General features: G+C 45.3%; 1 protein-coding gene across 1 annotated transcript in view; it reads left to right on the top strand.

Moving 5' to 3' along the window:
* Positions 1–14,353, top strand: part of Mipep (mitochondrial intermediate peptidase) — a 136,242-nt gene that overhangs the window by 20,725 nt on the left and 101,164 nt on the right. The window contains 5 exon segments of the mRNA XM_013349217.1: positions 1,417–1,599; positions 2,111–2,267; positions 6,877–6,925; positions 8,769–8,829; positions 14,106–14,158. Coding sequence (XP_013204671.1) covers positions 1,417–1,599; positions 2,111–2,267; positions 6,877–6,925; positions 8,769–8,829; positions 14,106–14,158 — 503 coding nt within the window.

Raw genomic sequence — 14,353 nt, 5'->3', positions numbered from 1 at the left:
TCTTCTTCTTCTTCTTTTTCTTCTCTTTTTTTTTATTTTGAGGCGGGGTCTCATGTAGCCCAGAGTGGCATGGAATCACTGTGTCGCTGAGGCTGACATTGGACTTCTAATCTTCTGGTTTCCATTTCCTGTGTGCTGGAACTGCACACAGCCAGCTTGTGTAGTGCTGAGGTCCAAGCTTAGGGCTTTGTGTGTGGTAGACAAGCACTCGGCTGAGATACACCGCCCCAGTCCTTCTCAGCTTCTTGCCAAATACATCTTACAGATGTGTCTGGAAAAAACTTGGGAATGCTTAATAATTTTTTAAAGGTGGGTTCTAAGATTACCTGGAGTCCACCATAAGCCAGTCTGAAGCCTGACTTGTTTTCCCTCTAATAGACCTCAGAGATTCCATAGGGTACAGTTTATATTTCATCTTCAAACATTTGTGGTGCATGCTGGGAATGAGACTCGGCAGGTAGAGAGAGCGCTTGCCTGGTGTGCATGAGCCCCTGCGTTCAGTCCTCAGCACTGCATAAAGCAAGGATGATGGAACAAAGCTTGTAATCCCATCATTCCCTGGGGCTGGGATCTGCGCATAGATGGAGGCAGGATGATCTGAGGCTTAAGGTTATCCTCAGCCAGCCGCGGTTGCATGAGACTCTCTAAAATTTTTCTTTTTGAGGTGACTCCTTTGACCATGGGCCTACAGAAACTCCTTCTCCATGGAGATTGTGCTCGGGAGATGTGCTCTAAAGCTTACATGCCGGTGCCAGCCCCAGCCCCAGCCCCAGCCTCCTGGTGCTTGACTGTGAGGAGCTGGTCCATGTACCACACACTTGGGACCTAGTGTAGAGTGCAGCTCTGCCCCACAGGCCTCTGCCTGCCTGCCTATCTGCCTGTCTGCCTGTCTGCCTGTCTGTCTGTCTGTCTATCTATTCTATTTTGAGGCAGGATCTGAGCGAGCCTGAACCAGTGGTCCTCTTGCCATGGCGTCCTGAGTCTAGCATAGCAGGCATATACCCTGTGCCCTTCTTGAGTCTGCTGTAAAGGGCTCTGCTGCTGTCATTCTGTAGGATATGTGTGTGAATCAGAGCCTCTGAACTGAACCTCTCGTGTGTTCACTACTGTTTTGTGAAGAACTGTTTCTCATTTCCCTTCCTCCTTTGCCTTTTAGTCTAGTCTTGTAAGATTCAACATCTTTGTAATCTACTTTCCAAATACTTAATTTTCTTTATTTCAGAAATACTATAAAAGTGCTACTGAAGAGGTGTAACCAGGTGTAACCACTTGTTGACTTAATGAAGGTTTTGGAGGTTAGAGGATTACACTCAAGTGTTCTGTATTAGCAATTCAGATGTTGATTTTCTCCCCCTATAGACTGTTTGTGAAATGCTGATTTACATCACTTTTAAATACCTTTCCTCCCATTTGCAGCGCAGAAGAGCAGTGGATCTCAATGTTAAGATCCTGGATTTGAGCAGTGCCTTTCTTATGGGAGCCAACTTTCCCAACAAGATACAGAAGCATCTCTTGCCACAGCACATTCGGCACCACTTTGCCCGCGATGGGAGTTACGTTGTCATTGACGGTCTGCATGCAGAAGCCTCGGATGACTTGGTAGGAGTCCTCCATTGCTTGTTGTTCAGCTCCCGTCTGAACACCAATAGATGTGTATTACTGCCGTTTCATCTCCATAATCATTAGGAACATGTTATTATAGCCTTAAGTGTTGTTGCTGTTTCATTACTAAGTAGCTCTGAAAATTTAATTTGTGGCACAGTTAATTCCACAGATGCTTTGAATATGGGAAGCAGTTAAAATTCATGTCTCTCAAGGAATTCATTGACTAATGACCTTTAAGGTCACGTCGTAGTCACTTTTAATGCGTGAAGTGCTTTCTGGCACAGAGACAGAAGCATTGGCAAATTGACCTCCCAGAGCCCTGCCCCATGTGCAGCTGTGTCTCATAAGAGCACTGTAGACCCAGTGTGACTGTTCCTTTCCTTGGAAAGCCATGGCTAGCTCTGGGAAACCTGGGAGTCTTGGCCTGGGTGGTGGTTGTGCAGGATTTTGAGCCGTGCTATTATCTTTGACTTTCTCTTCTTTCCCTCTCCCTCTCTAACTACAGGTTCGGGAAGCTGCTTATAAAATTTTCCTTTATCCCAATGCTGGTCAGTTGAAATGTCTAGAAGAATTGCTAAGCAGCAGAGATCTTCTGGCAAACTTAGTAGGTTATCCTACATTTTCCCACAGGGCCCTCCAGGGAACCATAGCTCAGACTCCAGGTGAGCCCATTTATCCAACTTCTAAGAACAAATAGGACTTGGAGGAAACAGCATTTCTCCTAAGTGGGTGGGTGGATCGACAGTGCTGGAGAGCCACCCCAGGGCACTGTGCTCCCAGCCCAGAACTTCTGATTTTAAACACACACACGTATATGACATTTGCTTTGAAGCCCAGCCTATCTTTGAACTCAAAATCTTGCCTGAGCTTCCTAGATGCTGGAATTATAGCATGAACTACTATGTCCAACAGTGTCTTGCTTTTAATACATTAGAGAACCATTTAATAGAACTTATCTTTAGAGTTAGTAATTTGCCCTATATTGTGTGTAGGTGCTGATAGCAAGTCAAATCTAAGTTTTCACTTGTTCATTTAAACTAATTTTACTCTGACTCAGCCCAGTGTCCTCAGATTAGTTGGGAGTGAGAGGATGAGGGGTGATGTCATAACCAAGCCCAGTCCTGTGCAGGAAGGTCCCTACTGGGTGAGCAGGGAACTGGGATTGGACAAACTGGCCTTCCACTGGGCTAAGGAACCTAGGAAAGAATGTCAGGCACAAGGAGTGGTGGGAATACAGATGAGCTTTTCAGAGGCATCTTAGCATTTGATAATTGAGGCAGTCAATCAGCAGCAGGATGCGGAGGATGGTGAGCCCTTAGAGTCTAGGTGCGCTTTGGAGGTGTCTGGAGAGGGAGGACAGGACTGCAGTTTTCTGCACAGCACGCACACATGCTGTTGTAGAAAGAGGGAGCACCGGGAAAGACTCTGTGTGGAGGAGTTCCCAGCCTTCCTGTGTATCCCCCACTTTTTCCAACACGCTCCTTCGTACCTTAAAGTTCTTTATGTTTTTCTCACTCTTCCCTATACAGCCTCTTCCCTCAACCTGGCACACTCCTAGCCTGGGTGCCCTTGCTCAGATTTGCAGCTTTTCAGGGCTGAGCCCCAAACCACACCTCTTCCATGATAAATTTCCAAAAACGATGTGCTCTTTCCGCTTTCCTTGGACTTTGCCCTCGAACCTTTAAAGCACTTACTTTTATTTTTATTTACTTTTTTCTGCCCATTATAGAACTCGGGGCCTCACACATGCTAGGCATCTTCTCGGTCACCAAGCTTATCAAAGTCAGCTCTTAAAATTGGTTTCGTATAACTTAATTTCTAAATTGATATTATATTAATTATATATATTGCATATATATTTATTTTGTATTTTTTGTTTTCTGTTTTTGAGTTTCAAACTGTTGAGAATGACGTTGAATTCCTGATCCTTCTGCCTCTACCTGCTTAGTGGCAGATTGCAGGAGTGTGCTACAATGCCCAGTTTTATTTTGTGTTTTTTGTAGGTACTGTTATATCAGTGGGGTTAAAATGTAGTATTTCTACTTTTATACTGTATAAAATAATATTATTAGAATGTTACTTATTGTTACTATATTGTATGTCATTTAACTCCTCACCAGTGGAAATCAGGAGCCTGCTTTGATTCAAGATACAGTCAAGATGCTGTTATCTTGAAAGTGGCCACTGTGGGGGGCTGGAGAGATGGCTCAGTGGTAAAGAGCACTGGCTGCTCTTCCAGAGGTCCTGAGTTCAATTCCCCACACCCACATGGCAGCTCACAACTGTCTGTAACTCCATTTTCAGGGCATCTGACTCTCACACCAATGAACATAAAATAGTAATAATAATGATAAATGATAAATAAATAATAAAATGAATTTTAAAAAAGTGGCCACTGTAGATACATGGCTATGGGGGCCAAGGACTCTGAGATGATTAAGTTGAAATATTTCTTTAAAGGCTTGGGGTTGTATAAGGTCACTAAGGGAGTACACTGTAAGGAACGGCTGGCTCTGGGCTGCTCTGGGTTCAGGCTGTGCGCAAGAGCCACAGTGCTTTGGGGAGGAGTGGGACAGCAAGTAAGAAGGAAAGGAAGCAGAGTGTGTCCTTCAGGAAGCCGCTCGGAGAGGCCTGAGGAGAGCCCTGTGGCCGGTCAGTGTGGAGAGGACTGGGGACTGGCCCTTGGCACAGTTGGGTTTATTAGGGTTCACTGGACTCAGTCGTTCACCGGATCCCATCAGTGGCAAGCAAGTGGTTGGCAGTCAGTGCAGTGTGACCTGTGTCCTTAAAGACTTAAGGCTTACTGCCAGATGGTTAGTACAGGCAACAGCACCATGAGATTTTAGCAGGTGATCAGATGGTGCGTGAGTTTCAGGATGGTGATGATATTGAAGGAGTGGCGAGTCTTCACTGAGAGCCGCGCAGGAGAGAAGTGAGGTTACTTTGGCCGTCTATCTGGTGACTCAATTAGAGGCAACCATGTAGTGAGCGAGCATTGGGTTTACTTTTAGGGAGTTTCACATCCAGTTGTGTGTGTGTGTGTGCACGTTCACCTGTGTGCATGTGTGTGTGCGGGGCTGAGGTAGATGTTGGGTACCTTTGGGTACCTTCCTCAGTTGCTTTCCACCTTTTTTTTTTTTTTTTTGAGACATGATCTCTCCCCAATCCTAGACTTCACCATTTGGGTTTGGCTGTGACCAGGAAGCCCCAGGGAACAGCATGTCTCCACCTTCCCAGGGTTGGGGTTATCAGCCAGTGCTCCTATACCTGTTTGTTTTTCTCCCATGGATTTTGGAGGCTGAACCATTGGTCCTCATGCCCACATGGCAGGCACTTCCCTGACTCCTCTATCTCCTAGTAGTCTTTTTAGTATATGCTTCCAGATTCTTTGCATATCACCAGAAAAACAAAATGGGCAACTGAGTAAAGCATGGCGGTGTGGAAGTCAGATGCATACGAAGAGATTTACTTAGAACCGCTGTCTGTGGTAGCTGGGTGATGGGAAGAGGTTCGGATGCAGACTTTTGTCTCCTTTCAGTTTCTGACGCAGTTGGCTTGGCACACGAGACCGAATCTGAGATTTCTAAAGATGACAGGGCAAGGAACTGCGGCTGTGGTTTAGGTTAACCCCACTCCCTGCTTAGCGTTTCATTTCACTCAGAAAGGAGATAGCTTCAAGAGAAGGCAACAAATTAAACCCATAGAGAAGATCATCTGGAAAATATAAAGAAGATGTTTGTGGCTGACTGAAACACACATAAAAGCACTGCAAGGCGTTTGGGGGCAGAAGGCGCCATGGGACATGGGACACTTTCCATGGGAACGGTGGGTTTACTCTTGTCCTCGTGGGGCCTCACTGGTGCTGCCCTGGCTGAAGAGCTGCAGTTAGCACCAGAGTCTGCTTACAAGGCCTTATGTAGTGCTGCTTGGGGTCGGTACCTAGTAGGGTTTTACATTGTCTGTAAATGGCAAAAGTGACCAAGGGAAACTATGCTTTTTAAAGTTGAGTTTTTGGTGAACCGTTTTTCTAGACTGTACTGATATTATTTATATTTTTGTTAGTGAATATTATATAAGGTGATGGGTTTTTGGTCTCATTTTTGTTTAAATACACCATGAACTTTGACCCTTTTCGCTCTCCATTGTCCTCTCTCATCCTTTTCCCCTACTGTGCGTCCCCTTACTCTTGGCTGTGATCAAAATGCACTGTAAACGTGTGAAATTCTCAAGGAATAAGCTAAAACTTTTAAATGACAATCTCTAGTTTGATCCAGATTCCTGAAAACGACACACTTTATGGCTGAGTAAAGCTCCATTTCTCTCCTCTGTCTCCCTGTCTCTCTCTTTCTCTCTTTCTCTCTCTCTGTCTCTGTCTCTCTGTCTCTCTGTCTCTCTGTCTCTCTGTCTCTCTCTCTCTCTCTCTCACACACACACACACACACACGGCACATTATTGTTTCATCTGTTGATGGACAGCCTGGCAGTTCTGGACTGTTCTGTGATTTGGCTGCTGTGAGGGGATGAACGTTGCTGTGGCACACTGACTGAGTCCTTTGGACATCACACAGGGCTGGTGGTTGGGCAGTAAGGTGGTCCTTTCAGGTTCTGAGGTCCCTCCACTGATTTCTAGAGTAGCTGTACATTACATTGCCACTGGCAGTGAACAGAGACTCCTCCTTGCCCATCCTTGCCAGAATCTGTTTGTGTGTGTGTGTGTGTGTGTGTGTGTGTGTGTTTGTTTTTCTAATAACAGCCATTCTGATTAGAGTGGGGATGGAATTTCAGTGTAGATTTTCATTTCCCTGGTGGCTAGGGCTGTTGAGCAATTTTGAGACAAGGCCTCCCTTTGAAGCTGGACTGGGCTGACCTTGACTCCTGCCACAGTATCACGTGAGCTGAGATTACTGGCATGCACTGATTTTTAGGACTAAGCCAGCATCTAGCCATCCTGAAATTTAGTAATAATTGCATATGTCTCTGACACTTTCCATACATTTGGATGGGAATTTTTTCCCTTTTGCTTTCCATTAATGCTCTTAACATTGGGTGTAATCTCAGGCTTTGGATAAGTACTCCGTAAGTTTAATTTGTTTTTTTACACGAGATAATCAGTGTCAGAAATAATTCCAAGCATATGGAGGCTACTCTGCCTACCCAAATCATCTCTCTGGGGAAACTAGATGTGTGATGACCCTCACAGTACAATTTTGACATGTATATCCATGTGATTTCACATAATTGAAGTTATTTTCTTTTGGATTTCATCTTTAGAGACTGTCATGCAGTTCCTTGAGAAACTCTCTGACAAACTCTCGGAAAGGTTAGTCGGTATCGTATTTACTATTTTAGTTGTGCGGTCAGCTTGTGAGTGTGGTGTGAGTACGTGTATGTCTGTATGTGCACAACCAAGTATGTTTGCAGGTGCACATACACACCTGTGCATGTGAAGACTTGAAGTTGATGACAGCTGCCCTCTTCTCACTCTCTTCCTTATACACTGAGACACGTTGTCTCACTTGAATCCAGGCTTGCCAATTCAGGTCGTCTAGCTACCAGCTTGCTCCGGGGACACTGTATCTCCTCTTAAATGTCTGCTTGGCACAGATGTGGGTCCTGGGGATCCAAACTCTGCTCCTCACCCTTGTGCACCTTCTGAGGTGTCTCTCCAATTTCTGCAGTTAGATTGGTTTTAAAAATTAATAAGTAATTTCCTGAGAATGTAAGCTTAGATGTTAGGTGTTTTGGCGAGGGGTTGTCCCTTCTTGAGAAGAAGTTGAAAGCAGCCTCCCTCAGATACCAGTCTCAACAACTTAGCTAGTTCTCATTGACCCACGTTCTTTAACAGCCCCTCATTCATACCTATTTAACCTTAGCCTTTCCAAATTGTTCTTGAAACCATTTGTTTTAAACTGTATCCCTAATTATAACAAACTCATAGATAGTGTCACATGTCTCTTGGGGCTTGGATGTCTCAGGGGAGCCTGGATGCAGTGGGTCTCCTGGATTCGATTTCTTTTTTTAAAGATTCTCTGCTTTGGGGTTTTTAATGCCAAGCTGCATTCCCCTTTCTGCCTGACACCCCGTGGTGGTCCCATTTGTACCTTGCTGTTTTCTCTGTCCTTCCTTCCAGTCCCTTACCTCCTGTCCCTGTTCTCAGTGGGCTCTCTTCCAGCACTTGGAGAAGGGTTCCAGGAAGAGGTATTGCCATGGTTTGGGAACCCAGCAAAGGTGGCCCCTTATCTGCCTCACAACGCAGTGTAGCTTCTTTTGCCATTTTTGATCATAGGAACACATTGTGTGTGCTCAGATTTCTGTTTGGGATTTTTAAAAATGGTTTATTTTATGTGCTGAGTGTTTCATCTGCATGTATGTGTGTGCACTGTGTGCATGCCTGGTGTCTGTGGAGGCCAGCAGAGGGCCTCAGATCTGATGTGAGTAGCTGTTGGGTGCTGGGAACTGAACCCAGATCCTCTGGAGGGATCGTACATGCTCTTGACCCCAGAGCCACTTCTCCAGGCCCATCTGTTAGGATTTTAAATTTGTGCTTTTGAGTCCCTTTTTAATTTGGCTCAGCTTTGTCCCTTCTAACATCTTTTACTGCCAGTGACGAGGGAACGTCAATTAAGAAGTGTCTTAGTTTTCTCACTGTTGTGTGAAGGGGTCTCTGTTTATGTATAGCTATAGATTGTATTTTCAGCAAATATACCTTCATAAGTTTGTAGCTTTATATGTGTGTGTATGTATGCATGTGGATTCTAAAAAACACTTCCTGTTACTGCCTGGAGTTTTTCTGTAGGGAAAAGTGATGAATAACTATTGTGCATATAACCCATATGGATGTTTTATAGAGAGGAACTTGTTAGTTTCCTGCATTTCGGATGGTAGTTTAGAGACTTTAAGAGTCTGCTGATGAATCTTTACTTGGTTTTGCTTCCCAAGCTTTAGTACTTTCAAGGCTTGTATCCACATGTGCGTGAGGTGGAAATTGTGTTGACATTAGATCTATGTAGTTGCATATGACACTTGAGTAAAAGTTAGATTAACACAGTTTGCTTTTGTGGTAAGACTTACCTAATTTTATTATGACTGTTGGAAAGGTTATAGAGTTATTCTTATTGCAATTACTAATTTTTTTCTTAAGTAACAATAGACTTGTTTTGCAGAGCTGCAAAAGATTTTGAGATGATGAGAGACATGAAAATGAAACTAAATCCTCAAAATTCTGTAAGTTAAATAAGTTGGATTTTTTAAAGTAATGTAAACATAATTTCAACTAAAAGCATTATCTCTTTATTCTAGAACCTTTATTTTAAAGTTTTATTTTCAAATTTTTAATTTGTTCTTTGCAGTTTTATATATATGTATAAGTAATTTGATCATTTTTCCCTTCCCCATTAGTCTTTTATCCCTTCCCACCAAACCCCTTCCTTTTCCATCAAGTCCCCCTCACGTCTTTTGTGTATGTGTTCCACTGCACCTGACTAGGGTGCCCATATGAGCTCGGGTGGTGGGTTATTTATTTATTTATTTCATCTAGGGCAACGTGCCAGGAGAATATGGCTCCTCTCCCCCACACCCATTAACTGCCTGGAGCTCTTTAGGGAGAGGTGGGGCCTTATTAGCCCCTCATCAGTCATCAACATGAAGTCATCGTCATCAGAATGAAGGGATATGGATGGGCCCAGTCCTGGGCAGGTCTTGTGCAGGAAAAGCCACTGTTGCTGTGAGTTCATGGGCGCAGCAAACAGTCATGTCAGGAAGACAGCGTTTACAGCACCCCTTGCTTTACATTCCTTCCAGCCAGCCCCCTTCCACGATGTCCCAAGCCTTGGAGAAGGGCTGTATAGATGTCCCATTGGAGGCCGAACATCCAGCAGTCACTTTCTCTCAGCACTTTGACCACTTAGGAGTCTCTGCAGTAATTATCAGCTGCTGTAAGCAGAAGCTTCCAATAGAGGCTGAGGGCGGTACTAGTCCATGCATATAAACATAATGCATAGAATGCGGTTTGATATTGTTTCTGCTTAGTAACCATAGTAGGTTCTGCCCTAGGGCCTGTGACTTGTGCAGCCATGGCTTCTGATTAATTGGGAAACAGTACCAGACATGCACTGCTGTGGCACGGCTTCAGATCCAGTCAGGAAGATTTGGTTATTCCCATAATTGTCATGCCTCCATTACATACCTGGGTACATATTGTTGTTTCTGGGACTTCTTAGGATTTCCTGGAAGTCTCTGTAGTCTTTTTAATGTTGGTCTTTCTTAGTGAATTTGGTATTGAAGTATTTGATATATAGATCCTAATTTGAGGTTACCTAGAAACTCAGCATTTTTATCAATTAGTTGGTGTGTATGTACATTTATGAATATATATTAACAGAAATGTATTTGTGAAGCACTTCCTTCTGTTGAAGTCAGCTTCCCATCTCAAGGTGGCCTTTGATAAAGCTGAATGGAGGCTTGATTAGCAGGTGGCAATTTGAACCTCATACCTCCAGCGCTTGCTGTATCATATGGTCCAAGTGGTAGAGCAGGTGGTACGCTTTGGCTCAGGCCTTCTCGAGCGCCCACTCACAGCCGGCATGGTTGTGGATCTCTTAGTGTATGGGCCAGAGGAACATTACCCATGTGCGGAACATGTGTCTCCAGAATCAAAGCAGGCCCACTAAGCTTTGTGCCCTTTCTTGGTGGTGGGAGGGTCCGGTGCAGTAATTATCCTTCACCTTGGAAGGAATGTTTCTGCATGCCGCACACCACTGGGCTCCTGAGAATTTCACTGAGGTAGAAGGCCCTTAATTTTGGTTGGGTTTATTTCCCATCTTCTGATGTGCATATTCATTACCAACAAGTTCAAAATTGTTGCTACCTCCTGCTCACTTGAACCAGTCAGCAGAATATCATTAATCTGGTGGTATTTTGTGGAAGAGACAGATGACCAAGAGCCTTTGAGCTAAATTATGACACAGGGTTGGAAAATTAATATCCCATTGTCTATATGTGTTATCTTCAGTCATAAGGTCATATGATCTCATAGTATAGAGCAAGTGTCTTTGTGACCAGAATGCTGCCCAGGCACTTGCTGTTCTGAAGTGATGGGGTTGCAGACATTAGGGTCCTTGTCCATGTGGCTCAAATGAACCACAGGCTTTCTGCAGTTGTCTACACCATTTTTTGGTAGGTGTTAGTGTTGGTGAGTCTCGATTTGATAGTACCTGTCAGGGCTGTAGGCCAGGGAAATATAAAGAAAGGAGCCTTGTAGATTTGAAAACGATGACAGTTTCCCAGCCTTACCCACTAAGAAAGAGATGATACATTGCTGGGCTGGATAGACTTAGGGTAGCAGCCCATCTGGGATCTTGCTATGGCTGTATCTGACCTGGCAGCAAATGTCAGTCATCCACATCTGTGCAGTGGTGGGCACAGCCACGTAGGATTTCAGACAGCAGATCAGAATCCAAAGAATTAAAAATCTCTTAAAGAAAGCTAATTCAGGGGCTGGAGAGATGGCTCAGTGGTTAAGAGCACTGGCTGCTCTTCCAGAGGTCCCGAGTTCAATTCCCAGCAACCACATGGTGGCTCACAACCATCTGCAATGAGATCTGGCGCCCTCTTCTGGCATGCGGGCATACATGGAGGCAGAATGTATACATAATAAATAAATAAAACCTTAAAAAAAAAAAGAAAACTAATTCAGTCAAAGCTGATATACCTTGCACCTTCCCTCCCAACATTTTTGTATGACTGATGGATGCAGGTAGCTGTGCAAATACTGGTGAAGTCCTGATCTTCTCGGGGGCTCCATTCTGGCCAGTGGAACCACTGCTCAGCCTGCTGCTCCAGCTGCACTTACTACTGGTTCCTGAAGTGTAGTTCCTGACCTGAAGCATCAGCACAGAACTCAGCCCCACATACCAATCTAAACCTGGGTTGAGGCCTGTTCTTGAGTTTCATTGTGCCCTGGAGGTGGTTCCCACTCCTACTGTTCCTGCTGTTCCTGCAGCTTACCTCAAGAGCCTTATCCTCCCCTCCCCTTCCCATGACCACAATCTTGGCTAGCTTATTACAGTTTTTCTACTCCCCTCAAAAGTATACTTGTATTAGTTAGAGTTTCTATTGCTGGGAAGAGACACCATGACCATGGCAACTCTTATAAAGGAAAAACATTTAATTGGGGTGGCTTACATTTCAGAGGTTTAGTTCATTGTCATCATGGTGAGACATGGCTGTGTGCAGGCAGACGTGGTGCTGGAGCTGAGAGTCCTTATATCTTGACTGAGGCAACAGGAAGTAGTCTGTCCCACTGAGTGTGGTTTGAGCATATATGAAACCTCAAAGCCTGCTTCCACAGTGACACACTTCCTCCAATAAGACCACACCTTCTAATAGTGCTACTCTGGGGATCATTTCTTTGAAACCACCACAGTAGTGGATTTAGAACACTTAGCCCAGTGTGGGCAGAACAGGTGCTATGCATTTACTTGAACTCTGAGTGAATGAACCAGTAAGTGACTAGATTGCCATGGGGAAAGTCACTACAGCACACGTCTGGTTTTGTCACTCTGTTTAAAACCCTTCACCAAATGCTGCTCTTGTCATTGCACTTCTGATGTCTTCCCATGTTTTCCCCAGTCACTCAGAGTCTGGCCTGCCTCCTGTATCCGGGGCAGCATGGCTGTCCTCGCTCAGGATTGTCCTCCCCTACACTGGGATGGCATGACTGTCCTCGCTCACTTCTGCCCCGTGTTCTTTGTTCTTCAACTCTTGTAGGTCGGTCGTTATGTGCCCATCCCTTGGATATGCTGTGGGAGGGAGCTTCCAGCCACTCTTGGTGCCGCAGGAAGGCCTTTCCTTTCTCACCTCTATTAAGTGTTGCCGTCTCCAGACTTTTGGGCTTTTCTTCCTCCAAAACAGCCCTGAGCCCACCCCTAGATCTGAAACTTCTCAGCTAATGCTGTGCCTTAGGCATATAATGAATTTTGTGAGTTCTTTTTTATTTATTTTTTGTTTGTTTAAAAAACACCCTTCTGGGCCGTGGTTTTGGGTGAGCTATGTGAAAGGGTGCGTGTGCACTTGTGTGGAAGCCAGTGGTCAACCTCACGTGTCATTTCTTTTGAACTGTTCATCTTGTTTTTTGAGAGAGGGGTGCTCAGTGGTTCAGCCAAGCTGGCTGGCCAGCCTCAGCCTTAGGCATCTTCCTGACTTTTCTTTCCCACTGGGATCACAAGCATGCACTACTACACTCGCTCTTTACCTGCGCTCTGGGGAGTGAATTCAGCTCCTCATTCACCTCCCGGAGCTCGGTTCCCAGCTCCCAGCACCTCCACGTACCATCTGTAGGTGGCAGAGTGGGGCTCCTACCACAGACATAAGCAGACATCGGCTATAGTAGAGGAGATGGTATAGGAAGGCAAAGAGACTTGCGAGAGCACAGCATACTATCACAGGATGGGGATGGGGAGAGCTTGGTAACAGTGCTTGCTATGAAAGAATGAGCTCCGGGAGGTGAAGGTTCAGGAATACCGTCTCTACCCTTCAGGGGCTCTTGGGAGAGAGACCATGAATTTGTACTTTTACATTGCCACACATGCGGTGCCCAAAGTGCCATTGCGCCATGTAGGAAGGAGCACCTACTTCCTCAGGGGAAGTACTGAGCTGAAACTTGGAAGGGGGAGAGCCACAGGACAGCTGGCATGCTGAACCCTACCAGAGCCAGGTGTTGTGCCTGTGTGGGAGGTGCTGTTGACTCAGTGAGTGGCCGCCATGCAGCAGGCTCTGTGGCTGCCATAGCACTGTTATTGCTTCTCTCTCTCTCTGTCTGTCTCTTTCTCTCTCCCTCTCCCTCTCTCTCCCTCCCTCCGTCCCTCCCTCCCTCCCACCTTCCCTCTCTCCCTCCCACCTTCCCTCTCTCCCCTCCCCTCCCCTCTCCTCTCCTTTTTGAGATAGGATTTGACTTTTTAGCTCAGGACCTTCAAATTTGGAGTCCTGCCCCAGCGTCTGAAGGCTGGGATTGTAAGCCTGAGCTCCCATGCGCTGTTCTTTTACTACCTCCTTAAGACAGTTTCTTTGTTGAGACTGGAGTTGCTTCTGCCTCAGTTACATTTTAAGTTACTGCTTTAATTTTGGGGCCATACCCCAACCTGCTTGTTTAGCTTTACAAAGCACACTTATCTCATTTTACTACCTGTAGTGTATAGATTCATATCTGGGGTATGCTTTGAGAAAACTTTGATTCTGGCTGGTTTAATCCATTAATGTTGGCTTTTGTTGATTACACTTTCGAATGCCATTTACCTTTGCCCCAGATTTTGGGTTGTGCCTTATTTGTACCCTTCTATGTATTGGATACAGAGAATTCAAATTGTGCCATGCCATTGTTTTTAAATTCTTTTTTCTCACATATGTTAAAAATAACTGGTTTATCGTTTATAAACTGACCAGGTTTCTGATAAAAATAATGAGCTAGTTAACAGCTTTGCTGACAGTGAACCATTGCCTTTCAGGAACTAATGCCCTGGGACCCCCCCTACTACAGTGGTGTGATTCGTGCAGAGAGGTAAGCTTCCCTAAAGGACCCCTGCGGGAAGGGAGACGGGGAGTTAATGTCCTGAGCACTCGGTGCACTAGAGACTCAGCTGCTCAGGTGCCCATCATACAGCTGCCTTCCCCGAGACACAGCGCTCTCTGAGGGCAGAGCTGCCTTCCCCGAGACACAGCGCTCTCTGAGGGCAGAGCTGCCTTCCCCGAGACA

Source organism: Microtus ochrogaster, chromosome 17 (genome assembly GCF_000317375.1).
Source record: "Microtus ochrogaster isolate Prairie Vole_2 chromosome 17, MicOch1.0, whole genome shotgun sequence".
In the NCBI taxonomy this organism is placed as follows: domain Eukaryota; kingdom Metazoa; phylum Chordata; class Mammalia; order Rodentia; family Cricetidae; genus Microtus; species Microtus ochrogaster.
This window is presented reverse-complemented; position numbering and strand designations above follow the sequence as displayed.